Source organism: Dreissena polymorpha, chromosome 4, assembly GCF_020536995.1.
Source record: "Dreissena polymorpha isolate Duluth1 chromosome 4, UMN_Dpol_1.0, whole genome shotgun sequence".
Classification (NCBI taxonomy): Eukaryota; Metazoa; Mollusca; class Bivalvia; order Myida; family Dreissenidae; genus Dreissena; species Dreissena polymorpha.
The window spans coordinates 80,261,868-80,289,463 of NC_068358.1; the positions used below are offsets into that span (position 1 = coordinate 80,261,868).

At 35.5% G+C, this 27,596-nt stretch overlaps 1 protein-coding gene across 3 annotated transcripts in view; it reads right to left on the reverse strand.

Moving 5' to 3' along the window:
* Positions 1–2,290: 2,290 nt before the first annotated feature.
* The window catches only part of LOC127879143 (uncharacterized), a 29,214-nt gene continuing 3,908 nt past the window's right edge, over positions 2,291–27,596 (reverse strand). For 2 of the 3 annotated variants that reach the window (XM_052425813.1, XM_052425811.1), the window contains exons 4-13: positions 27,272–27,336; positions 27,007–27,156; positions 26,021–26,199; positions 23,803–23,832; positions 21,327–21,510; positions 20,106–20,530; positions 17,930–18,083; positions 7,138–7,239; positions 5,502–5,579; positions 2,291–3,994 (exon numbers count right to left, since the gene is read on the reverse strand). In XM_052425813.1, the coding sequence (XP_052281773.1) occupies positions 3,861–3,994; positions 5,502–5,579; positions 7,138–7,239; positions 17,930–18,083; positions 20,106–20,530; positions 21,327–21,510; positions 23,803–23,832; positions 26,021–26,199; positions 27,007–27,156; positions 27,272–27,336 (1,501 nt within the window). In that variant the 3' untranslated portion in view covers positions 2,291–3,860. The remainder of the gene's footprint in view (positions 3,995–5,501; positions 5,580–7,137; positions 7,240–17,929; positions 18,084–20,105; positions 20,531–21,326; positions 21,511–23,802; positions 23,833–26,020; positions 26,200–27,006; positions 27,157–27,271; positions 27,337–27,596) is intronic. The other variant, XM_052425812.1, reaches the window with a different exon arrangement.

Genomic DNA, 27,596 nt, shown 5'->3' on the forward strand with positions numbered 1-27,596 from the left:
TACAAAATAACAGTCATGTGCATATAAAAAAATATTTGAACCTTTCATGGATAAAAAGGCATGCACATCTTCGATCCTTATTTTAGTTCTGTTCATTGCTGGAGTTACTAGGAAGAAACTGCGATATGGATAATAAAGAATGCTATTGTAAGATGACCATGTTGTCTAATCGTTCTGAATAATCTTTATATAATACCTTACAGGAAATTTTATTGTGCAGTGACCTCGAGGAATTTACATCACGTGTACAGTCATTCTAAACCAGTAGTATATGCAAAAAAGAAGTTCGTATTGACATACACCCATGTGGTATAAGGGGGAGGTGGATACATCCGAACCACTGTCTATATGTCAAAGCGATTTGTTGCTGCAATGAAGCATTGGACACAATGAAATAGAAATATGTTGTGCTAAGATGATAGCCGATCATCACCAACCATTATATTGCTTAACGTCAATGGACAGGGAAAATTTGACAGAAATGAGTTACGTGTGTTAACAAAATTTGGGCACTGCAATAGGTAGTGGGATGGCGTTTCTTCTGCATCACATGAGCAAAGAGGACTATTAGTGATATATCTACGGTGTAACTCATAGTTTAATTTGCTACAACCTAGACGTAGTCGGCAGAGATGGACTGCGATTTTCGATGACCGATATTATAAAGATTTTGCGATCTGTGTCTGTGCGTGACTTTATGTTCGAATGCAGTTACCATAATTGCGTTTCGTGTGGGCGATGGGAAGAGATCCCATAACCCGATAGTTGAGGGCAGGAATTAAATCCGTTCTGCAGTATTAGGGAGGCCTTAAATGCATGAAGAAAAAGTATCATTTTTACTTTGACATAAAATTAAGTAATAAACAAGAGCTCCGCGGTAAGAGACATATGCCCCCCAAAACAGGGCTTTCAATAGGGGTCTTTCTGCTGTCCAATGCCAATGCACATGAGAAGTATCAAGCCAATCGGTTGATTTGTTAATGAGTTATTGATCGGTAATGATTTTCACACTAAATGTGACAGTGACCTTGACCTTTGGCCTGGTGACCCAAATTACAATAGGGGTCATCTACAGTCCTAGGCCAAATCACATGCGAAGTATCAAGCCAATCGGTCAATACTTTGATGAGTCATTCATTGGAAACAATTTTCACACTTATTGTGAAAATGACCTTGACCTTTGACTTAGTGACCCCAATTTCTAAAGAGGTCATCCACTGCCCAAGGCCAATGCACATGTGAAGTATCAAGCCAATCGGTTGATTCGTTGACGAGAACTTGATCTTAAACCAACTGGACCAACAGACAGAACGACCGACATCCAGCAAACAATATGCCACATCTTTTTCGAAGAGGGGCATACAAATATATGAGAATTGCGGGGCCATCAGTGTACTACCCAATAAAAACTGTTATTGAAACTAAGTCGTGTTTAGCTAGAATGTGACCCAAAAACTGCCTCGGCCTAGATATTACTAGGACACATTTTCTGACTAAGTTTCATGGAGAGTAATCAATAAATTATGCTTCTATGGTAGTCAAAAGATTCTTTCTTTAATTTGACGTTGTGAGCTAGTTTTTTTTATCCTATGTGACTCAGTTTAAAACTTGGCCGTGTTATCATTGATCTAATTTTTCTGACCAAATATGGGAAAAGTGAACCTAAAGCTGCACGAATGTTTGCAGAGTAGGCGAGAACAAGCGAGAAGAGCTGTTCTGAATATTGGTTAAAACACTGATGACATAAGTATGTGACTACAAAGCGAAGAAATAAAGGAACAACGAATAATAAAAAATTGACAATATTATGTCGTATGGAAAACGATGAAACGTTTCAGAAAATTGAATTTTGTCTCTTTTATCTATCTAAAAGCCGTTGTTTACTCTGCTTAAAATACTTTCTTCTGTTAATAAAAATTAAACCACAGTTAATATCGATTGATAAATTACACTGTGATAGTGATAGCCGATCTGAAACAATAATTGATTGTTTTTGGTTTTATATGTAGACAGTGAACACTGCATTTCATTCAAAGATGAACATTTTTGGAATGCCCTCACAACTGGAAGTTTTAATATTTGTATAATACAATCAAAGTTTTTTGCAAAAGCTCTGTTGAAAACTAATTTGGAGTCTGAGGAGGCGTGTGATGTACATTGATTTGCATAAAAGATGACTATGAAAAATACACAAACACAACATGTAATGGACAGGTGTGACTCGACTGTAATGTAATTGCTGTGCATTCAAAGAGCCGTAGCTGGTTCTAAACAGAAACATGGGAGAGGCTAGATAATACAAATTTATATTTTATCAACACTAATGCTGTTGTACAAAATGCATGTACATCAACTGAACATGTGCTCATGAACCTGAACAAATACAATGTACGAGTATACAACAATACATACGACACCAGAAAAATAGTTAGACAATAAATCGGGGTTTTAATAAAATTTCAATTACAAACTATAAGAAACAAGAGATGTGTTTGTAAGAAACACAATGCACCCTACAGCGCCGCTTTAAAATAAAATTTCTATTTATCATTTGGCAGGTATAGAAATCATCTCCCTTTAAAGCTTATTACTTCCCTTGGATTTTGTTTTTTGACCTTTGACATTGAAGGATGTCCTTGACCTTTCACCACTCAAAATGTGCAGCTTCACGAGATACACATGCATGCCAAATATCAAGTTGCTATCTTCAATATTGCAAAAGTTATGGCAAACATTAATGTTTTTGGACGGACAGACTGACTGACTGACTGACTGACTGACTGACTGACTGACTGACTGACTGACTGACGGACGGACAGTTCAACTGCTATATGCCACCCTACCGGGGGCATACAAAATTATAGGGAGGGCCTTTTTATTTGTTAACAATTTTTTTTTTAAGATTTGTATTTATTATCCTTTGAATGTGGACTATGTAAAAAAAAGTATTATATCCCTGCTTAAATCAGGATATTAAGATTAATATTGTACTGTATAAATATGTTTGTATAGTTTAAAAAAATGGTCATCAGCCCAATACAAAAGTCAAGAGGATAATAATTTCTCTACGGCTAATATAACTTGATGTTCACTTTTCCTAAGTATATAGTATGGTTCTTCTCTTAAGGCATACACTGGCAGAAAACAAATATATATATATATATATATATATATATATATTTTTTTTTTTACAACGCATATCTGAAGGTCTCCAAATCTGTGGTGCAGTAACCAACTGCTTAATGATGCGGTGAAAAACTGCAATTAGCCATTACTCTGTCAGCTGATTCAAACAAAATATGCTTGGAGATTGTACGGTGGGCCTATAAACAAAGTGGAATACCACATGGAGGGGCCCGATATTATTTGCGCTAGGCTTTAAAAACAGACAAAACGTTCTGGAAAAGAAATCAAAGCAACATCTTAACACTTAAATATACAATGTATACATTTTTCGTTCTTACAACATCATATATACTATTGTAACTATTGCACAAGTGCCTACTGTTAATAAAAAGGTGCGCAAGTACAAACGGTATTTTAAAAAATCTCAATTTTCGAAGTACTTTCTTCAAAACAAAACAATGTCTCTAATTCAGCAAACGGATTTCTTTACAGGAAAATATAAACTATCTCTAACGACAAAACAACACTTTCACAGATTAAAAATTCTGAACACTGGGACAACTTTATTATCTTAAACCTGTGTGGCGTTGAATGCAGTTCACTGTGCAGCATATATGGTTTTCTCATCAATAACATCTTTGAAATCATACATTGCACTTTTAGTCATGCAACATTTATTGAATGACCTCTGGAACATAATAATTTATTTATTTAATGACATGATTGGCTGCATATCATAAACTTGTCAAGGTCATGAACGTGAACACTGGCACCACAAGGTTGTCAATCTGCTGTGTACAACTTTCTAGAACTGCGTTGCAGATAATCGTCAATAGTAACGGCAGAGAAAGATGTGAATGTGTCACACCTGAAATAGAATATTGGCAACTCTGTGAATAATAAAAGTTCACGCTTTCATATATCACAGGAAGATATTTGTATACTGATTCATGCTCCCAAATACACATTAAATATTATATAAATGCAATATGAAATTCTGATTTATACACATGGCTGAACATTCATAGAGCCTATAGGTGCACAACTATTAAACAGTTATAAAAACAAGAGCTTGATACTTAATGTAATACATACAAGTGATATACATTTTACATAAAGCCACTATTTTTGGAGAATCAGTCTAAACATAAATGCCTTTTATTTCAAAAATCATATTCCTTAAGAAAAAAACTTCAGCACACCAGTATAGTATTATTCAAATATTATATTGGCAATAACAATTTGTATACAAATTGTGCTTTCCAACAAGCAGTTGCTAAAGAATAGACTAAACAAGAGATGTGTTTGTCAGAAACACAATGCCCCCTAATGCAACGCTTTTTTTTACCTTTGACCTTGAAGGATTACCGTGACCTTGAATCACTCAAAATGTGCAGCTCCATGAGATACACATTCATGCCAAATATCAAGTTGCTATGTTCAATATTTCAAAAGATATTGCAAAACTTTACTATATTAAAGTTTTAAATTTTTGACCTTTGACCTTGAAGGATGACCTTGATCTTGACCTTTCACCACTCAAAATGTGCAGCTCCATGAGATACACATGCATGCTAAATATAAAGTTGCTATGTTCAATATTTCAAAAGTTATTGCAAAACTTTAATATATTAAATTTTTACATTTTTTACCTTTGACCTTGAAGGATGACTTTGACCTTTCACCACTCAAAATATGCAGCTCCATGATATACACATGCATGCCAAATATCAAGACAGGCCAAAAACAATATACCCCTGATCTATCGATCCGGTGGCATAAAAAGAGGGGTAAAAAAGGTTACACTCAAACAACAGTTATAATGAAAACAACTCAAGAGTTCAACCTTGGACAATTTCTTTAAAGCAGAACATCCTACTAGTGTGCACATGTAAGTAAAGTTCCCAATACCCAATATTTAAATCTGGCAACTAGTTCAGGTTTCCCATAAAGAGGCATTCAAGTATGGCTAGTAGTCTTAACCATACTATAATATACATATCACAAGGTCGTGTGAAACAAATTGATAATACAGTTATTTTGTAATACTATCTAACATAACATATGACAGTGGGGGAAAACACAACATAATCACATTTTTCAAAGTATTTATTTGGCAAGGTTATGGCTAGTAGTTGAAGTTGCCCATAAAGAGGCATATAACTCTGGCTACTAGTTAAAGTTTCCCATAATGTGATATGTAAATATGCAGAGAAGTTTAAGTTTCCCATAAAGAGGTATAAAAAGCTGGCTTATAATTGAAGGGGCATGGACATCTGGTTAGTAAATGAAGTAACCAATAAAGAAGCATTGAAAACTTGCTAGTAGTTGAAGATACCCATAGAGAGGCATTGAAATCTGTATATCTGCATTACCTGTGTATACCAGGCCAATAACTGCTAACAGTTGGAACACGACTGATGCTGCTGTGCCTTCCAATGTTTTGCTGGAGTCTAAAATGTAATATACAGCTTCATCTTATTCATACTCCTGAACACATAGCCAACCAAAGATCTCTTTTGAATTTATTGTGTTAATGGTGGCATACATGATTATTATTGTGCAATTACTTTAAACAAATAGTTAACCTATCTAAATCTTTAAACAAATACTTAACCAATCTAAATATTTTCAAACAAGTTAATTTAGTACCAAATTTGACTTTTGACCTCTAAGTGTGAATTTTTCCTCTGAGGTAGGGAGACAAGTTTTACACTCCAAGGCTGACTCCTTACAGTGGTAAAAAGTGTTAAGTTGCTTCAAAAAATCATGATGAATGACGAAGTTTCAGTCCGTACAAGCTGTTTTATGGCCAAATTTAACTTTGAACTCTCACAACCTTGACCTCTAAGGTAAGAAGAGTATAAAAAAGGACACATTTTCTCATGATATATTTTTCTTTAATTTACCAATGTATGGCAAAATAATGAGACATGAATTTGTATGCTGTTTTATGGCTAAACTTGAACTTCTACACCAAAGAGTTACCATGTCCTTTGAGATAAGTTATTGCAATAACAAAGTTTGGAAACATTTTGACTGAGGCAGGATTTTTTGCCAAGATACACAGAAAAGCAGATGTACAGACAGACAATGCAACAGCTGCATATTGCTTTCCTTAAAGTGCAAATTAACATAAACAAAACATATATAATGTGGCTGTCCGGTAAGCACAGTGGTTGGAACAGCCACGTCTCACTTAAGCAACCCAAGTTCAATTCTTGTTGTCACAAGCATCTGAGTAAGGTTGCTGATCACCATATCAGACAGAGCGGGTGTACTCCAGGTATTTTGGTTTCTCCCAACAGCACAAGACCACTGAAGAACTAGCAAGTTTGTTGAAATGATATCTCCGACAAATAAATTGTGTTCATGGATGGGATAAAACTGTATAATCAACAAACAAATAATTAAGTGTGGTGTATTTATTTTAATGCATTGAAATTTTCCTCATCGATATCAATACACCCATGAAAATTCATGTTGAAATCTTGTAGAGTATCTGAGATAGAGCCCTAAAAGTTACATCATACAAAAACAACAAAGGGCAATAACTCTTATTTAAGAAAGTGAAGGGCTATGGCTCTTGTGCATGGCACATGTCATCATTGATGTCTATACACGCATGAAATTTCATTTTGATATCCTATATAGTTTCTGAGATATAGCCCTGAAAATTTGGGACAGATTTTGTGAGGGACAGACAGATGGTATGACCGACAGATGCCACGGACAGAATGAAGTACGGACAGACAGATGGACAATGCCAAGTCTATATCTCTCTGCCTGTGGAGGAAGATAATTAAATTACTTTCATTAAAAAATAAATAACTTGAAATTGCAGCTTTACTTAACTTAAAAAACATCCCATCTTTGAGTCTCGTAAATTATTTAAGTAAAAGTGCAGGGATGCACTCCGGGTCCTCACATACTTAAGCCTCAGGTGCAGAAGGACCTCATAAACTTCAATATAAACACATATATTGCTCATCCATACCAAGTGTAACTTACCTGGCCATTTATGGACTCCAAATTTTCTGCCTACAATGGATGCTGCACTGTCCCCAACACCAATTGAGAGCAGGCCAGAGAATAGTGAAACATGGGCATTCCCTGAAAAAACAGTCTGTGTAACAAATAATATGAAACATGTTGTGCAAAAGAGCATTATGCCATATGGGGCTAGGGTTGCTACAAGCTACCACACGCATTTGCACATTCTGGTCAGCAGCTACTCAGTCCTCTATAAAGTCACTCTCAAGGCAACCATGTCTCATTAGCCGACAAGTTAACCTCTCATAAGAGAAGACTGATGCTGAGGCATATCCGTAGCTACACTGTTCTGATGTCTTAAGACACAGTTGTGCCCGAAACAGCTCATAAAGTACAGTAATAATTGTCAACAAAAATATAATGGTATAATGGTCACTTTTCGAAACTGAACTATACTTTTCAAGCAGGACTGCAAAAACAACTATTGGAAACACTACATTGAGCATTTAGTGACTCATAGGAAGATTCCAAAGCAACCCCTAACATCAATATCTACAAAAATCACAATAAAACAAGATGTGTTTGTGAAACACAATGTCCCCCTAATTGATGTTTGACCTTGTAGGATGACCTTGACATTGTGAAGGATGACCTTTACCTTGACCTTTCACCACTCAAAATGTGCAGCTCCATGACATGCACATGCATGCCAAATATCAAGTTGCTATCTTCAATATTGCAAAAGTATTTATAAAATAAGCGATTAGGGCCACATTTATTTGACCTCTGACCTTGAAGGATGACCTTGACCTTGACCTTTCACCACTCAAAATGTGCAGCTCCATGAGATACACATGCATGCCAAATATCAAGTTGCTATCATCAATATTGCAAAAGTATTCATAAAATGAGCGATTTTGGCCACATATATTTGACCTCTGACCTTGAAGGATGACCTTGACCTTTCACCACTCAAAATGTGCAGCTTCATGAGATACACATGCATGCCAAATATGAAGTTGCTATCTTCAATATAGCAAAAGTTATTGCAAAATGTTAAAGTTGGCGCAAACAGACAGACCAACAGACCAACAGACAGACCAACAGACAGGGCAAAAACAATATGTCCCCCACTACTATAACGACACTCCCCAGTTTATCAAAAGATAATTCTTAGCATAAACTGTCCCTAGACATCATCCTCGAATATGCTTCCGCTTTTCCAGTATATATTGTTGGCATTTTCTGTCAAAGGCCTAACACAATGACACCAAATACATACATGTATTTGAGGTTAACCAAAGTACATGTACTTTACTGTACTGTACTATACTCAGACCTGTCAATTTTTAAGTACTTCAAGGGATGCCTCAACACGTTTGATAACTCACATTCTTCTGCATTGATAGACTAATGAGCATTGTCTGTCAGTAGACTGAGATGATGACAGCAAAGAAACATTTAATAAATTGAATATCTGTAGTACTTTGAGTCATTAGTAAACTGAAACCTATATAATTGATTTATTAATAACAAACCTATTTATGTTTATAATAAAAATATGAAACATGGCAATGCCACAAATTAGATTTCAGATGTTTAAGAAATAAATTAACTTAAATTTACTTCAATTTAATTAACTTTTAAAATCCCAATTAAAGTCTGCATTTAAGCAACATTCACATAAATTGTCCACTAATGTTAATGAGCCAAACCATTTTATCCATTTTTAAGAACAGTGACTTTAACCTGGTACCAAATGCAATCCTAGGCTAGGCCCTATTGCAATCTTGCCATATCCAAAGTTTCATGAAGGCATGATAGTGTTGTGGGTTTGGTCAGTGATTATATATATATATAATATTGACCAAGAATAAGATTTTTAGGTCAACATCTTAAGAAGATAGAGAGAAAACAAGAGCACCGCCTTGCGGGTGCAGACGGCTCATCTATATTGCGATGGTATTTCAAAAATAAAATAATAAAAATAAATATTTGTGTTTATTACCCGTTTCACAAAAAATAAATTTGGGGGTGGGGTGGGGGGGGGTATAGTGTGAGGGTGTGGTGGTCATTTGTGAGATGATCTTAAAAAAAAAAAAAAAAAAAAAAAAAAAATAGGGGGGATTCAGGCGGGGGGGGGGGGGGGCACAGAGGAAGGTTTGGGTGGAGTCTATTGTGGTATGTCAGGTAAGAGAAGTTTTGTCAAAGTATCAATCAAATCTAATCATAATTAAAGAAGTTATGGCAATTTTAGCAAAATGTAATAATTTTACCTTGAGAGTCAAGGTCATTCAAAGGTCAAGGTAAAATTCAACTTGGCAGGTACAGTAACCTTATGATAGCATGAAAGTATTTGAAGTTTGAAAGCAATAGCCTTGATACTTTAGAAGTAAAGTGGATCGAAACACAAAATTTAACCATAGATTTAAAGTTACTAAGTCAAAAAAGGGCCATAATTCCTTAAAAATGACAACCAGAGTTATGAAACTTGTCCTTTTACTGTACCCTTATGATAGTTTGCGAGTGTTCCATGTATGAAAGCAATATCTATGATACTTTAGGGGTAAAGTGGACCAAAACACAAAACTTAACCAAATTTTCAATTTTCTAAGTATAAAGGGCCCATAATTCCGTCCAAATGCCAGTCAGAGTTACATAACTTTGCCTGCACAGTCCCCTTATGATAGTTAGTGTTTCAAGTATGAAAGCAATAGCTTTGATACTGTAGGAATAAAGTGGACCTAAACACAAAACTGAACCAAATTTTCAATTTTCTAAGTATAAAAAGGGCACATAATTCTGTCAAAATGCCAGTCAGAGTTACATAACTTTGCCTGCACAGTCCCCTTATGATAGTTAGTAAGTGTTGCAAGTATGAAAGCAATGGCTTTGATACTTAAGGAATAAAATGGACCTAAACACAAAACTGAACCAAATTTTCAATTTTCTAAGTTAAAAAAGGGCACATAATTCTGTCAAAAAGCCAGTAAGAGTTACATAACTTTGCCTGCATAGTCCCCTTATGATAGTTAGTAAGTGTTGCAAGTATGAAAGCAATGACTTTGATACTTAAGGAATAAAATGGACCTAAACACAAAACTTAACCAAAATTTTCAATTTTCTAAGTATAAAAAGGGCACATAATTCTGTCAAAATGCACGCCAGAGTTATCTAACTTTGCCTGCCCAGTCCCCTCATGATAGTAAGTAAGTGTACCAAGTTTGAATGCTATAGCATTGATACTTTCTGAGAAAAGTGGACCTAAACGCAAAACTTAACCGGACGCCAACGCCGACGCAGACGCCTACGCCGACGCCAAGGTGATGACAATAGCTAATAATTTTTTTTTCAAAAAATAGATGAGCTAAAAATGTTGAAAACATCAACCTGATTGTTCAATGTACAAAAAGAGGCATAATTCTGCCTTATTGCAGGTAAGAGTTATGGGCAATCGTCAGTGACATTATATACAGACCATAATGGCATTGATTAAGTTTTCAACTGAATTTCATTAGTAGATAGAGATATATAGGTGTGGCACACACATGTTTAGTTTAAAATTATTACCTTGAACCAGAATATAACAAGAGCTGTCAGAGGACAGCGCGCTTGACTATTCGAGTGCTTGACAGTATAACGTAAGCCATCATGGAGGGGGGGGGTAAATGTGGGTGTGTGATCATTTAATAGATGATCTTTCAAAAATAAGAAAAATCATTTTTTTTTTGGGGGGGGGGTGGGGCTTGGGGGGGGGGAGAGGAGGGTATAATGTGGGTGTGCGATCATTTCATAGATGATCTTTCAAAAATAAGAAAAAAAAATTGGGGGGGGGGTTGGGGGGGGGGGCGTGGGGGATGGTTTGGGTGGAGTGCATTGTGGTATGTCAGGTAAGTGTTTTGTCAAACTTTAACATAGATTTATCATAAATAATATGCATATTCTAAGTATAAAAGGGGCCATAATTCTGTCAAAATGCTTGATACAGTTGTCTGCTCTTGTTTATAGGTTGGGGTCATGTTGGTTAACAAGTATGCAAAATATGAAAGCAATATGTCAATGGACGCAGGAAATATTTGGGGTAGAACGCAAACTTTAACATAGATTTATCAATAATATGCATATTCTAAGTATAAAAGGGGCAATAACTCTGTCAAAATGCTTGATACAGTTGTCTGCTCTTGTTGATAGGTTGGGGTCATGATTGTAAACCACAATGCAAAATATGAAAGCAATATGTCAAGGGACACAGGAAATATTTGGGGTAGTAAGCAAACTTTAACATAGATTTATCAATAATATGCATATTCTAAGTATAAAAGGGTAAATAATTCTGTCAAAATGCTTGATACAGTTGTCTGCTCATGTTTATAGGTTGGGGTCATGATGGTAAACAAGTATGCAAAATATGAAAGCAATATGTCAAGGGACATTGAAAATATTTGGGGTAGTACGCAAACTTTAACATTTGCACGCAAACGCCAACACACACGCTAACGTCGGGGTGAGTAGGATAGCTCCACTATATATATTTCATATATAATAGTCCAGCTAAAAACAAGCATAACACAGAAAATTGTAAACAATATATGGATTCATAAGGAAATGAAAGAAGACAGCTGAAATACTCAATAACAATTCTTTTGTCACTCTGAATCCTAGCGTTTCTCAAGGGAGAACTTTTATTATGTTCAATACATTTTTATGGGCTTCAAAAACTCAGCACAGAAAAATATTCATAACGAAAGACTTGTTAGTATGATACAGCCCTCCAGAAACTCCACACAGAATTATGGATTGAATGAACAATCTAGTTTTCTTAGATGGAGCATTCAAAATGAATATAATCATTAAATCAAAGATTAATCACTGTGTATTGTCTTTCACATAGCCATCTAAAAGATGAAATATTTATCAAGCATCTCAAAGGGTTTTGTTCAGGTATTATTTGGAGTGTATCATTTAATGCCTTAAGTTAAGAGATTTAAAAGACAGAATAAACAAGACAAAATAAAAAAAGACACACAAAGATTAACAAGTTAGCATAACCAAACTGAATCCAATGTCATTTACGTTAAAACTTTAACCATCTGAATTCCACACTGTTATAATGTGCCATGCATTTTTATATGTTCGACAACTGATCCTTTTAATGTTCTAAAATTAAACAAACACAAACACAACTTTAAACTCTAAATGGTTTTGCATCTGTTATGTTTTATAATTTTGTATTTTGAATGTGTATTTAAGCAATTAGTATTATTTTGCTCTCTGCTGTAACTTACTGTTGTTTTTAATCTTTGAACTAGTCTCTTTAAATATATAAGCAAACGCTTTTACAAAAACTGAATAATAACATTTGTTACATCATTAGGACACATGTTTGGACAGACGATGACTTTGACATTAATATAAATAATAATTGTCATGTAATTATTTTTTGGTTTTAAGTAAACCTTTCTTACTAGATTTTTAAGTTGTTAAGGCTTCATCTCCAAACCTAAGGTACTGATGAGCAGCAAACAGCATAAAATCTGAACAGACTGCGAGTTACTCACAGACTTATCTGGTTTTATGCTGTTTGCAAATAGCTATTTTGCTCTGCTTCTAAGTGGGAAAGGGTTAAAATGTTATGACAAACAAACCAAAAACTGACGGGCTAATAATGAAATTCCTCCCTGAATTACTAGATGCTGGGGCCTAAACAATTTGAATATTTGATTTCTATTGCATCATTACATTGGGCATTTTAATGAAGGGGTATTTTAATGAAGTGGTATTTTCAACACATTATAAAATATTAACAATCTTTTTGAACAGTTGAACATGCTTGGAAAAAGTCACATGCATTTACATCAATTTATAAACAGTCAAAATTGGTCATTTCTATTACATTGTTAACATTCTACAGCAGTTTGAGCATATTCTGCCTAGATGTTTAGGTCAAGCCTGGACAATAAAAGTTCAATAGTTGCTAGAACAACTCTATGAAATGATTCCTACCCCACTCCCAATTTTTAGCAGCATTAACAGTAGTCCTATTAAAACAAGATTTTAGACCTATCTTCATCTTGTTATGTTTGAACCCACCCAAATCTATGAATAAGTATTTGTGTTTACTGGCATCCTGCTGTTATAGCAGATCAGCTGATATCAATACATGTACACAGACGAGTCTGATATTGTGCCCTCAACCATCACAAAGTTAGACAAGAGAAAACAAGAATAGGATAAGAGATTTTAAGCACACACCAATAAACGGAAAGGCCTAGTAAAAGGAATGTATGGTCCCATAATGGGGTATTCTACTTTGTATTTTCATCCATTATTCAATATTTTCCAATTCCATTCAGCTCAGTTGGTAGGATGGCGGTCTTGTTCCCTGGCCTGACCACATAACATTTGTGAAAATAAGTCACGAAATTCTTTTTCCGCCCAACTTCAGATCTAGTGAGGCAGTTTCAGTCTACCTCACAAGAGTGCATGGAGTACTGGTATACCAGCCAGCCCGGTAAAAGTCTGAGTTTGTTAACTAACCACCGTGATATGTCAGAAATATGGATGTGAAAAGAGAAACAATTGAACTAAACAAACAAAACCAAGCACAATATCTCTCTTTATCATACCACCCCATTGATATCTGCCTGATATAACGTTGCCTGATATTTTTTTTACATCATGGTCAACAGGAAGTTCTTATTTCAGTCATGTGTGGAGGATGGTCATATTATTCGGATCAACTATTAAGTTTTCATTTTTAGTAAAATTGAATCCAATCAACAGAACAAACATTTTGATACCCAAAACTGATACCAAAAGAGGCCCATATCAAAGTTGCTATGACCAGGCAGATTTAAAATTGGCGTTTGATGCAGTGATGATAAATCACATGTCTGTACAGAGAGCTGCCACTACTTATGGTGTACCAGTTACTACACTAAAAGACAGGGTCCATGATAACATCCCAATAGATAATGTGCCGTCAGACCGACCCAGTTATTCTCAAAAGATCAAGAAAACATGTTGGCCCGGCATTTGATTTCCATGGCAGATGGATATTATGGAGAGAAGCTATTAACCTGGCATCTGACTATGTGGTCCACCTTGGCCTAAGAGATAAAGATCACCCTCTCACACCCAGATGGCTATACAAATTCCTGAGCAGATTTCCTGAGTTGTCCGTAAAAAAGCCTCGCAGTCTTGAGTCTGCCCTTGCCAGATGTGCCACCAGAGGTGCAATTTCAAATTACTTCACGGAGCTTAATAAGATCCTGAGCGAAAATGATTTGCTGAGTCGGCCGGAAGCAATTTTCAATATTTATGAGTAAGGCCTATCAGTTGACCACAAACCCCAAAAAATTATCACTGGTGCTGTAGACAAGGCCAATGCAATAACATCTGGAAGGTCTCAAACAGTAACCTTGATTGAAGGAGCCAATGCCATGGGTATTCAGGAACCACCATTTTTTGTCTTTCCCGGCAAGCAAATGTTACCTGAATTACTGCATGGTGCTTCAACTGGAGCTACAGGTGTTGTTTCCGAAAAGGGTTGGTCAAACACTGATATTTTCAGCCAGTACATGAGGGAGCATTTAGTGAAGTATTTGCCACTCCACAATGCCAAATCCCCAGTGCTTGTCCTCTATGATGGTCATAAAAGCCACATATCACTGCCACTGATTCAATGGGCAAAAGAAAACCAAATAATCCTGTTTGTCTTGCCTGCACATTGCAGCAACTTGCTTCAGCCATTAGACATCAGTTGTTTTGGCCCATTTGAAGTTTCCTGGAACTCAACATGACATGGCTACATGCAAGAATCTGGTGCAAGAGTAATAAACCGGTACGATGTGTGCAGATTTGCATGCAAGGCATATGCAAACACTCTGACACCATCCAATGTTCAAGCAGCCTTCAAGAAGAGTGGAGTATATCCTCTAAACCCGAATGTTGTGTAAGACCTTGAAATTGCCCCATCATTGAGCTTTCCAGCTGCCAATGAAAGTGACAACAACAAAAACAAACAGCCTGAAACCAAAGTTGTAAACACTGACACTGATGCAGCAAACACAATCCTAACAACAGAGGTAGACACATTTTGGAAAATGTTAAGGTTACTAAATCTAGAAACACCCTCAGCAAAGTTGTAGGAGGCAAGGCAATCACTAATGAGGATGTGATAACAAAAATACAAAATCACATTCACTCACAGTCCACAACTATGAAGAGAAAATGTATTCCTCCATTTAAAGACCACCAAACACACCAAAAAGAAACCTCTATTCTGAGTTACACAAAAGGGAAACAGCCACAAGCTCAACACAAAAAAGTGAAGACAATCACTGCCATGGATTCAGATGATGACATAGAATCTGAAAAAGAAAAGTGTTGTGTATGTGGCAAATTCTACCCTGAAAAATCAGATTATGATGACATAAAGATAGTTCAGTGGGGACAATGTGACACTTGCAACAAGTGGGTCCACCTGAAATTCTGCTCAAGAGTGAAAGTACTCAGACGTGGTGATAGTTTTCTCTGTCCCACATGTTGCAAAGCAGAAGAGTAATCAATAACTATTAAACACCTTCCTGTAAATAAGTTCAATTTAGTTCAAGTTATCAACTTTTGACTCTTACTGTTTATGTAATTGAAAATTGCTGTATAGCCCACCATATATTGACCCCTATGATGAAAAAAATATCCACCAATCAAAATCGTTGAATTTAGGTGACCTTTCATTCACACTGGAAGTGAGTCATATGGCGCCATTTTTGTTGTCAAGTTACGATAAAATGGTTGTTCATCAACTTGGAATCCATCCAAGGTAATAAAACTAAGTTCAAAGTAAATGACTATGTGATTTAAAAGTTCAATGTTTCTTTCATTTATTTGTTATTGCTGTGCGTATCTGTTGCATCGTCGAATTTAGCTTACACCGGGATATAATTTTAAACACAAAATGCAACACAAACAGCAAAAAACATTTTTTACAAATATTAAGTGCGCTTGCTCATGACATCCTTATGAACACATCAAACAACAAGTCATATTCTTTCAAGCTAAAACTGCAACTTTTAAGCGATTTCTTTCATTATTTCTTAAAAATCGGGGACTTAGAGGTATGATAAACAGAAAAACAGGTTACTACCTGATCTGTTTGTAATATATATGACTCAACACGAATAAAATAACGGCTCGGCAAGCCTCGACGTTATATTACTGTAAACGTATAGAAATTGGTCGGTATAAAATTTCTTGGTTTAATCAAAAACAACTAATTCGTTGACACGTAATTAAGTGGATTTCAAATAAAAAAAACTAATTCGTTGATATGTAATTTTGTGGATTTCAAACTTTCGTGGAAGACTGACCGACATAATAATTAAACTTTTACTAAAACAACCAGAGTAATAACCAAGCATAATCTGCTTATCTGTGTTGACAACAAGACTTGAGGTTAATGTGCACTGAAGCAGGAAAGTGTTGTCAATAATTGTCGATAAGAGCAATAAAGTGACGCACTTTTGGGTCCACGTTCGCCAATTGCCATCAATGTTGTTTTGACTATATTTGCAATTCTTAGTGCAATCGGTCCCATAGTAGTAACAATTGAGTAATAAGGTCCTCAAAATACAAGTGTGAAAACCATTATGTCTCTTTTAACTTTAATTGGCACTAATTGACAGATGTGATATATCTGCAAACTAATAATATGACAACGTCACATAAAAGAGGATAATCGTTGATGTTATATACTGCAACGCGGTATTCACTTGCGTCTTGAAAAGATCTTCAAATATCAGATAAATGATTGAAAGGACAATCATTTTTAACTTAACTTTATTTGACATCTGCCTTTTTATGAAGAAAATCCTTTAATATAAACTGCTGTATAAACAAATCTAACACCACTGTCTGTCATTATTGTTTATTTTTTCTCCCGGTAGATTTGACAAGAAAGTCACGCAGGTTTGTTTATAAACATAAGCCAGAGGGTGCTAATGAAATATCACGGCTTAACCCTACCGGCGAGCTAACTGGGTTTGAGTATACTTATTAACCATGATGAATAAAAACGTACATTAACGATGATGAATAAAAAAAGAAAAAACTCACAAAACTTTAGTGTTTTATTAAAGCACGGGATGGCGAACAAATTGATTTTTTATATAAACACACTACTTGTTATGCATACTAAGTAGTCATCAACATCGTAGTTCTCATCATACTAAGTAATTATAAACATCTTAGTTCAAACATATATAATTTACGTCAAATGGGTGGAAAATATTAACAACAATTTCGATTCGGAAATATTTTATTGTCAAGATATAGTGTAATGTGACCTACTGAAGTAAAGTAACTATTACAAAAAACTAATATCTCGGATAACCGACAACAAAAGAAAAATTTGAACTGACATTCGGAAATGCCCGATTTCTGATTAAAATGTATATATAATCGTTGGTACTTGAATTTGTGGTTCAGCAGACCAACGAAATCCACAAAAATTCGTACCACACAAAATTTACTGGTTTTACAGTATTCTAAGCCTTGTCTGATATATTACAAAGATCAGGAAGTAACCTGTTATTCTCTCTATATATAATAGTTTCTCTCAGCTGACTTATCAATAGTTAACTGCACTTTTTCTTCTGCATCTGTGTGGTAATCACAGCTGATAAGGGCTGCTGCAATGTGACCTCAATGGGATGCCAGTACAATTAGATATTATACAAAGAATTTGGAAGGGATTCAAGAATAGAGGGCTTACACAGGGCTTTTAAAGTGAATTATACGGGTGTACTACCTGTGTTTGGAAGGCACCAGAGAGGAAGTGAGCAGCCTAAAATGAGGTAGAGAGGGGTCAGGATTATCTGCCCTTTGTCCTGTGTGTCCACAAACACTGACAGGTAGGAGTGCAATAACTCTCCCATGGGTGGCAGCAGCATGTACCGTATGAACTGAAATATGAATTATCACTGTCAAATTCAGGGACACCAAGCAAATTCTTTAAATTGATATCCCCCACCAATATGCTCCTGGACACAAAAGCGTGATATTTGACACTAAAAAAGCATTTTTTCAAGATACAAATGGCCATAACTCCGTTATTAACAGACAGTGTACAATGCCATGTGGCATGCATCATCCTCTTATCCATATATATACTCATACCAAGTTTCAATGAAATCTGCCAAAGCACTTCCAAGATATGGCTCCGGACACACAAAAAAGCATTTTTTCAAGATACAAAGGGCCATAACTCGGTTATTAACAGATGGTGAACAATGCCATTTGGCATGCATCATCCTCTTATCCATATATATATATACTCATACCAAGTTACAATGAAATCCGCCAAAGCACTTCCAAGACATGGCTCCAGACGGACGGAAAGATGGACAAACAGAAAGACGGACGGACGGAGGGACAACACCAAAACAATATCATCGCCTATGGCGGGGAATAACAACTATGGCAAGTTTCATGGCTTAGTTAAGGAATGACTAATAACCTTTTGATCTCAATGTGTGACCCTGGCAAGTTTCATGGCATAGTAAAGGAATGACTAAATAACCTTTTGACCTCAATGTGTGACCTTGACCTTAGCCAGAAGGATTATGGGTGTTGAATGTGAAGCACCGCCAGATGCTTGAGAACAACTATGGCAAGTTTCATGGCATAGTAAAGGAATGACTAAATAATAAATAAATCATCAAATTTGTGACCTTTTGACCTCAATGTGTGGCCTTAACCTTAGCCCCTAGGATTATGGGTGTTGAATGTGAAGCACCGCCAGATGATTGAGAACAACTATGGCAAGTTTCATGGCATAGTAAGGAATGACTAAATAACCTTTTGACCTCAATGTGTGACCTTGACCTTAGCCCCTAGGATTAAGGGTGTTGAATGTGAAGCACCGCCAGATGATTGAGAACAACTTTGACAAGTTTCATGGCATAGTAAATGAATGACTTAATAATGAATAAATCATCAAATTTGTGACCTTTAAACAAAATTTGTGACCTTGACCTTAGCCCCTTGGATTATAGGTGTTGAATGTGAAGCACCGCCAGATGATTGAGAGCAACTATGGCAAGTTTTATGGCATAGTAAAGGAATGACTAAATAATGAAAAATTCATCAAATGTGTGACCTTTTGACCTCAATGTGTGACCTTAGCCCCTATGATTATGAGTGTTGAATATGAAGCATTCCCAAATGATTGAGAACAACTATGGCAAGTTTCATGGCTCTGGCTCATGTGTGAATGGAGATAAAGCTCTAAGTTTATATTAAAAAGCATTTTTTTCAAGATACAAAGGGCCATAACTCTGTTATTAACAACTGGTGTACAATGCCATTTGGCCTGCATCATCCTCTTATCCATATATATACATACCAAGTTTCAATGAAATCCGCTAAAGCACTTCCAAGATATGGCTCTGGACACAAATGTGCCGAACGGACGGACAGACAGACGGACGGATGGACGGACGGAAAGACGGATGGACAGATTGACAACGCCAAAACAATATCCCTCTGCCTATGGCAGGGAATAATAATGATGAAAATGATGATAAATATCTTAGTACTTTTGTTTTTGTTTCTGCTGGGGCTTAATGCTGCTGCTGATGATGTTGATGTTGCTGCTGCTGCTGATGATGGTGCTGATGATGATGATGCCGCTTCCGCTGCTTCTGCTGATGATAATCATCATCAGCAGCAGCAGCAGAATTGTGAGTATGAAGAGTTGAAGGATTACACAAGCAGCATTAATAAAGAAATTTACTACGTTTTTTTGTTCTAAACATGGTTCCTTATTTTGACTTTTGACCAAAATGTTGGTCGTTGTCATGCAGGCCATATCATCTCATATAGGTAAACATGCGTGCCAAGTTTTTCTATATCCTTCATTGCAAGGGGAATCTGAGACAAGTTACGAAACATAGAAGCACTACCCATATTTCAACAAACATTACCTCCATGATGAAGATCACCCCAGTAGCCAGGGCAGATGCCACATACAGCAGACGAGGCGTGTACATGAGCCCAGGGATAAACACAAGCAGCAACATCAGGTGGAAATACTTCCGTGTAACAGTAGACACATGGGCCTGAATACTCATAGTATCCCTCCAACTATGTTTGTGAACTTCGACATTATTTCTTGTGTGTGATGGGACTGCAACTTTACTATTCTTGCAACTGATTGATTTTGAAATTTCCTTGTATTCTGAGGCTTCAATCTGTTGACCAGATGTGTCAGGAAGTTTGTCAAACTGTCCGATGTGTTTTGTAAGTTGATCCCTGTCTGATGTTGTTGTTGTTGCAGACGGGACATTTCCCATCAGCGCCACCACTAGAATACTGCTGACAGTGAGGGTAGCCCACCAGGCAAGCATGACTACCTGCCAATCAATAGTCAATATGTAATGTATGCATTGAATTGAAAACTGTTCTTTTCTTGTTTTATGTTTAGAATATTACTCCTTCAGTTATAAAGTGCATGATTTATACTTTTTAATCCAAGTAAAACTGACATTGTATTTATTTTAATAAATATATGAATACGTTCATTTCCTACCATATTGTAATGAATTAGTGAAATAACACTAACTGAAAACAAACATATTGGAGTAAGATGTAGTTTACAAATATCATCATATAACATGTGTAGGGTTTCATTCTGTAATGTTCAAAGTATACACTTGGAGCATTATTCTACAAATACATGTAGAAGTATAGAGTATGAATATAATGGAATTGGTCAATCATTTAATTAAATCATGACTCAGAAGGCAACAGATATATTCAGTTTACCCTTTGCTCCATAATAAGCAATGTGTAAATGGCTTTTGCAACAGGAATAAAACCAGAACAGCCTGCGAGTAACTCACAGTCTGTTCAGGTTTTATGCTGTTTGTTGCTCATCAGCATCTAAGGGCTGGAAATGAAGCCTTTAAAACTTTAATCAAGTAAGAAAGGTCTTGAGTTAAATTTTACTTTATATGGGACTACAAATGCATCAAAATACGTTTCTAAGTGGTAAAGGGTTAAAGCAGACAAAAATTACCTTAATCATAATGAAATGCCAACAGGTGAGGCGTATAGCTTAAACAATAACATGAAAAGCAATCTAAACACAAAATTGAAAATGTACTGTTGCAAAACCCTCTTGATTTGAATCTTTGAGAAGAAACCTACTGAAGTTCTGGAGAACATCCACACCTGCAGCTGTGTCAAATTCACCAAAAAGTGCAGTGTAATAATGGCTGTAGTAAGGCCACACACAATTAGAATCCCCCAGACAGCGAGTGGTGAGAGGCCAAGTTGCCGTGACAACAAAACTATGGCAACAAACACATGCACTCCACAAAATGCAACCTGAAACATTATTAGCATACTGTATAAATAGCAACAAACAATTATAATACAGAAAGGCAAAAGTGAGTAACAAACTCCCATTTTTACGGTTTCTATAGTCATTTACAAATAGGCACTATTGAAAATTGGAGATATTTGGAAAACATGTCTGCCATTGATTGTGTATAGTTCATGCAAATATGACCCTGACCTTTGATCTCTTGATCTCAAAATGTTTGTTTTTTCCTTAACTAATAAGGAAAAAGCACACCATAACAATTAAGATGACCTTAGGTAAAATAATTCTCTGATATAGCCCAGAAACTGATTTCATATTACAAGTCCATGTGACTTTTGACATTTTGACCTTAAAAAGTTAAAACCACTAGGTGTTTTCCTTTCCATGATCATACATCAAAGATCAAGATTCAAGATGAAACAAATGGTATACTGGCAGACTGACTATCTGATAGATTCAAGGTTGCACTTACAAAATCCCATAATTCTGTTTGATGATAATTAATTTATGTATTAAACTTGTCTTTAGATTTACAACAAACACTTTATGCAATGTTCAATTTAATATGCATTTAAAAAGTTTGCCAACTCAATACCAATGCAACACTTTTAAAGAAATATAACATTGTTTAAAACATTAAATGTAAACAATCATCAACTTGGATATTTAAAGAGCTTGTACACATTTTTAGTGATCATAATAAATAGGACAAACATTTAAATTAAATTGAACAGCATATTCATTCAGAACATCTCTGGTTATAAAAGTGAAACGTTGAAAGTTTTATCATTTTGAGTAAATATAACATAATACAATTTAAAAGGCTTTTTCTTGTACAATTTGTCCACACATATGTCATAAGTGTAAGACAATCATGTTTGTGATAGTCTTCCAGCAAGAATGGCACACAATCACAGTTGATTTCCAAAATTTTGATTGTCCAATCCATAATACATGGAAATTACATGGTACAGTCAGAAAATATCTTAAAAAACTAGAGATGTGTTTGTCAGAAACACAATGGCCCCTACTGGCCGCTTTGAATTATTATATATTTTCTTATAATATCTCTTTTGAAAAATATTACTTCCCTTGTAAAAATGATCTGTACCTGCCAAATGATAAATAACAAGATGTGTTTGTGAAACACAATGTCCCCCTATATGACGTTTGACCTTGTAGGATGACCTTGACCTTGACCCTTCACCACTCAAAATGTGCAGCTCCTTGAGATACACACGCATTTTAAATATAAAATTGCTAACTTCAATATTGCAGAAGTGACATTACATGCGCAATTTTGACCCATTTATTTGACCTTGAAGGATGACCTTGACCTTTCACCACTCAAAATGTGCAGCTCCATGAGATACACATGCATGCCAAATATCAAGTTGCTATCTTCAATATTGCAAAAGTATTCATAAAATAAGCGATTTGTGCCACATATATTTGACCTCTGACCTTGAAGGATGACCTTGACCTTGACCTTTCACCACTCAAAATGTGCAGCTCCATGAGATACACATGCATGCCAAATATGAAGTTGCTATCTTCAATATTGCAAAAGTATTCATAAAATAAGCGATTTGGGCCACATATATTTGACCTCTGACCTTGAAGGATGACCTTGACCTTGACCTTTCACCACTCACAATGTGCAGCTCCATGAGATACACATGCATGCCAAATATCAAGTTGCTATCTTCAATATTGCAAAAGTATTCATAAAATGAGCGATTTTGGCCACGTATATTTGACCTCTGACCTTGAAGGATGACCTTGACCTTGACCTTTCACCACTCAAAATGTGCAGCTTCATGAGATACACATGCAAGCCAAATATGAAGTTGCTATCTTCAATATAGCAAAAGTTATTGCAAAATGTTAAAGTTGGCGCAAACCAACCAACCAACAGACCAACAGACAGGGCAAAAACAATATGTCCCCCACTATAGTGGGGGACATAAAAATTCTCCCTTTAAAGCTTGTTACTTCCATTGGATTAGTTTTTTTTACGTTTGACCTTGAAGGATGACCTCGACCTTGACCTTCACCACTCAAAATGTGCAGCTCCATGAGATACACATGCATGCCAAATATCAAGTTGCTATCTTCAATATTGCAAAAGTTATGGCCAATGTTAAAGTTTTCGGACAGACAGACGTCACTACAGATGTTATTACACCTGGTAGATGTTCAATTGCATTCTACACCATGAAATATGTTCTTCTCATCTCCAAAGATCAGCAATCAACACACTATCGCACTATTTTACATAGCCAGCCACTTACCATGCCAAGTCTTATGTGATCTTCCACAGCCTGAAAAGTACAGACATACATTATAAATACAACATCAAACACTTTTGCACAAATCCTTTAATACAATCAAGATTGAATAGTTCAAATAGTTCAAATAAAAACTTTAAACTGAACCTAAAAATATCCATTTAGAGTTACATAATACTGTAGTACAAAAATATTAGGGATGCAACAAGTAAACCAATTTAGCAGTTAATCTACTAAAACAATTAGTTAAAAGGTAGTAACATTTTAGGAGAGGTTAACCTGAGACATTTTCAAAAGAAGTCATTGTTCATGGAGTTAAACGCACATTTTTTATTTGTGAGCAAAACATTCTACGAACTATTTCTGGTGCCTACTTAAAACAACATCCCACATCATCAACAGGAATAAATTGCCTGTTAATAAAAAACAGTAATAAAGCAATAAATCAGTATCTTTGTGGTTAAAAACATGGGGTAAGTTTTGATAATTGGCACTATTGTTTTGTTTTAATCAAAAACAAATTAACTTGCCAAATGTGGGGAGTGGATGCTAGTAGGATAGACATTATTTACATATTTATTTAACACACAATACAAAATCAATCAGTTGAAACTTGGTGGGCTTTTTTATGTTTTGCTAAGCAATAACCAAAACTGATGGATTGTTGGGCAAAATAAAGGGTTTAGATTTTTTTTTTTTAAAGATTACCATTCCTTGCTAAAACCATGATGATTATCATCGCTATACATGTATCAGAATTTAACAAGACTATTGCCAAGCAATATATGTCCCCTACCGACTCCACCATTGTCAGAAATTCCAACATTGTCAGATTATGTTTTTTTATTTGTTGCCATAGCAACCAGAATTTTTGATGTAGTTACAAAATGAAATGATGTGCATAATGTCCATATTGCCATCTATCCATGTTTCAAGTTTCATGAAAAAATATGAAAAACTTTTTAAGTTATAGCAGGATCCAGAAAACCACCATTTTCAGCAGTATTTCTAGTCTATTTGTTGCCATAGCAACCAGAATTTTTGACATAGGAACAAAATGAAATGACGTGCATAATGTCCATATTGCCATCTATCCATGTTTCAAGTTTCATGAAAAAATATGAAGAACTTTTAAAGTAATCGCAGGATCCAGAAAAGTGTGACAGACAGACAGACAGACTCACAGACGCACAGAGCGCAAACCAAAGGTCCCCTAAGGTGAAACATTGGTTATTTACTTCATCAACAATGTCACAATAACAGTAAGAGGACAGTTTAATAAATTAATTAAAAGAGGCGCGGAATGGTACATTAAAAAACATGAGTAACAAGACTATTGCCAAGCAATATATGTCCCCTACCGGCTCCACCATTGTCAGAAATATTTTTTTTTATATTATTTTATATTTGTTGCCATCGCAACCAGAATTTTTGACGTAGGAACAAAATGAAATGACGTGCATAATGTCCATATTGCCATCTTTCCATGTTTAAAGTTTCATGATAAAATATTAAGAACTTTTTAAGTTATCGCAGGATCTACAAAAGTGTGACGGACTTACAGACTCACGGACTGACTGACTGACGGACACACAGAGCGCAAACCATAAGTCCCCTCAAGTGAAACCGGTAGGGGACAATTATAAGTATTTGAGTTCATAATACTTGTCCTAATAAATATAGATGATTTCAAATACTTTTATTTTGTTCAACCTGAATGACAGACACCACCAAACACAAAATAATGATGCAGTGTACATGAAAATGAACATTGTTAATTTCTGTAGTTTTTAGAACTTTTTAGCCAAATGCTATCACTAAAGATAAACAAATTCAAAATCAAACAAACATTTACAAATCTATTAAAAGTAATTGTATTATTTTTTATCAAGAAAATGACGTTGGCAATAATGTTACCAACATCAACAACCACGAATTACTTTTGTTTTAAGAGGGTACATGTATGAGCAATATGAAGTTTCTTTATAGTGCCCTTGAACATTTATATGTTGTTCAGATAAGCACTTAATTCCCCATTACAATAATAGATTAACAGGGTTTTTTGTAACCTGTTGCGACTCTATAAAATAAAACAAGTAATACCATGTAGCTTGAGGAAACCTTACCAGTTTTCACATTTCAATCAACAATAAAAACTATGTCTGATGTTTTTCTTTCCTATAAATTACAATATGTCAAATGATACGTTTCCTATGTCTACCTGGAAGTGCTGTCCAGCTTGCACACACATATACCATGCGACTGTGTACAGCTGACAGGTCATGGCCACCTCACCAAAAGTAAAGCTGGCCGGGAATTGATTAGGGACCTTGATCAGGAGCGTGACATACAGGCACAGGGCCAGGATGTGGGACAGTGTGATGCTTTCCTCTCCCACAGCTAAATGGAACAGATATACACTATTGTACAGGGATAGAAACTATTATTTGATCATGGTTGCTCACCCTTGGTCTTTCAATACTTTTTGTGCATTTAAAATATGTTGCTGTTGATTTCTTTTTTTTTTTTAATCTAGGAGCCCTCTTCAAAACTAAGGGTCCATTGGCATCTGATTAATATTAGGGTGCGTTTTAAATCACTTATAATATAACAAAGAAGAGCACATGTTGTGTCAAGAAAAGCTAATATTTATATATATTGTCTGAGAAAAAACTTAATTTTTACTGAACTCGTTAAACATTTTTAATGAATCAAATATATACTGATACAGCATTACAGTTTTGGCACTGAAAAATTGAAGTACAATCAACCATGGATAACTTGTCACAGAGCTTTATGCAAGACTAAATATAATTAATGGAAAGCTTGGGTTATTACAATACTTTAAAATGGTTTGGAGTTCTCATTCTTTGAAAAAAAATAAAAATAATAAGACACTTTTTTATATATCAAAGACACTATATATCGATGAAAAGGGTAATCATTTGGGCCACTTTCTGGGAAAACTAGGCTTAATGCACGAGTGTAAAGTATTAACCTGAGAACTCCACAAAGACTAATCAGGTACAACAATATCTGCCTGAACTAGATTTGTGTATAAGAGATACTTACTTTAAACAAAACATTCAATAAAGTGTTGCATACATATTTAAAACTGTGCTTACTTCACAGGCTACTCTTGAACAATACTTTATGCACATGGTTTAAGCCCACTTTGTCCAGAGCTCATTTATTTAGGTATCTTACTGAAGGAGTTGTACACGAGATATCCTACTCTGCCACATATATAGAGGACAATGATTGCTACAGTGGTCAGGTCTGCCTGCCAGTTGGTGTGGAAGGTCCACATGTACACCAGGAGAGAGGCAATGACCAGCAGCTGACTCATCAATGGTCCTAAAACATGGATTTTACTTGTACAAAAATCAGTCAGTTTCACTGGTCAGGCACATTTCAAAATGGTGGAAATTCAGAAAAACAGTGTGAAACAACACACATAGGTGAAACCAACCTTGGCTGCAAAGAAGAACTGGTACCACCAGGCAGCACCATAACCCAGCATCTTTGTGTCGAAACCTGCAGGATAATCATTCACCATATTCATATTAATTATTTAACAAATACCATATGTGTTTTCTTTTATTCTATCTCATCTTAAATTTGCAAAAGATGCTACCTACATGTAGAACTATTTTCTTCATTATAATATGCTGTTTATAATGTTCAAAAAAATAACGCTCAAACAAAATTATGAACAAGAAGCTGTCACAGAGAGTGTATCCCAAGCCAAGACAACATTGCAGCTGTTAAAAGGCATACATAGACTTTTGCAGTTG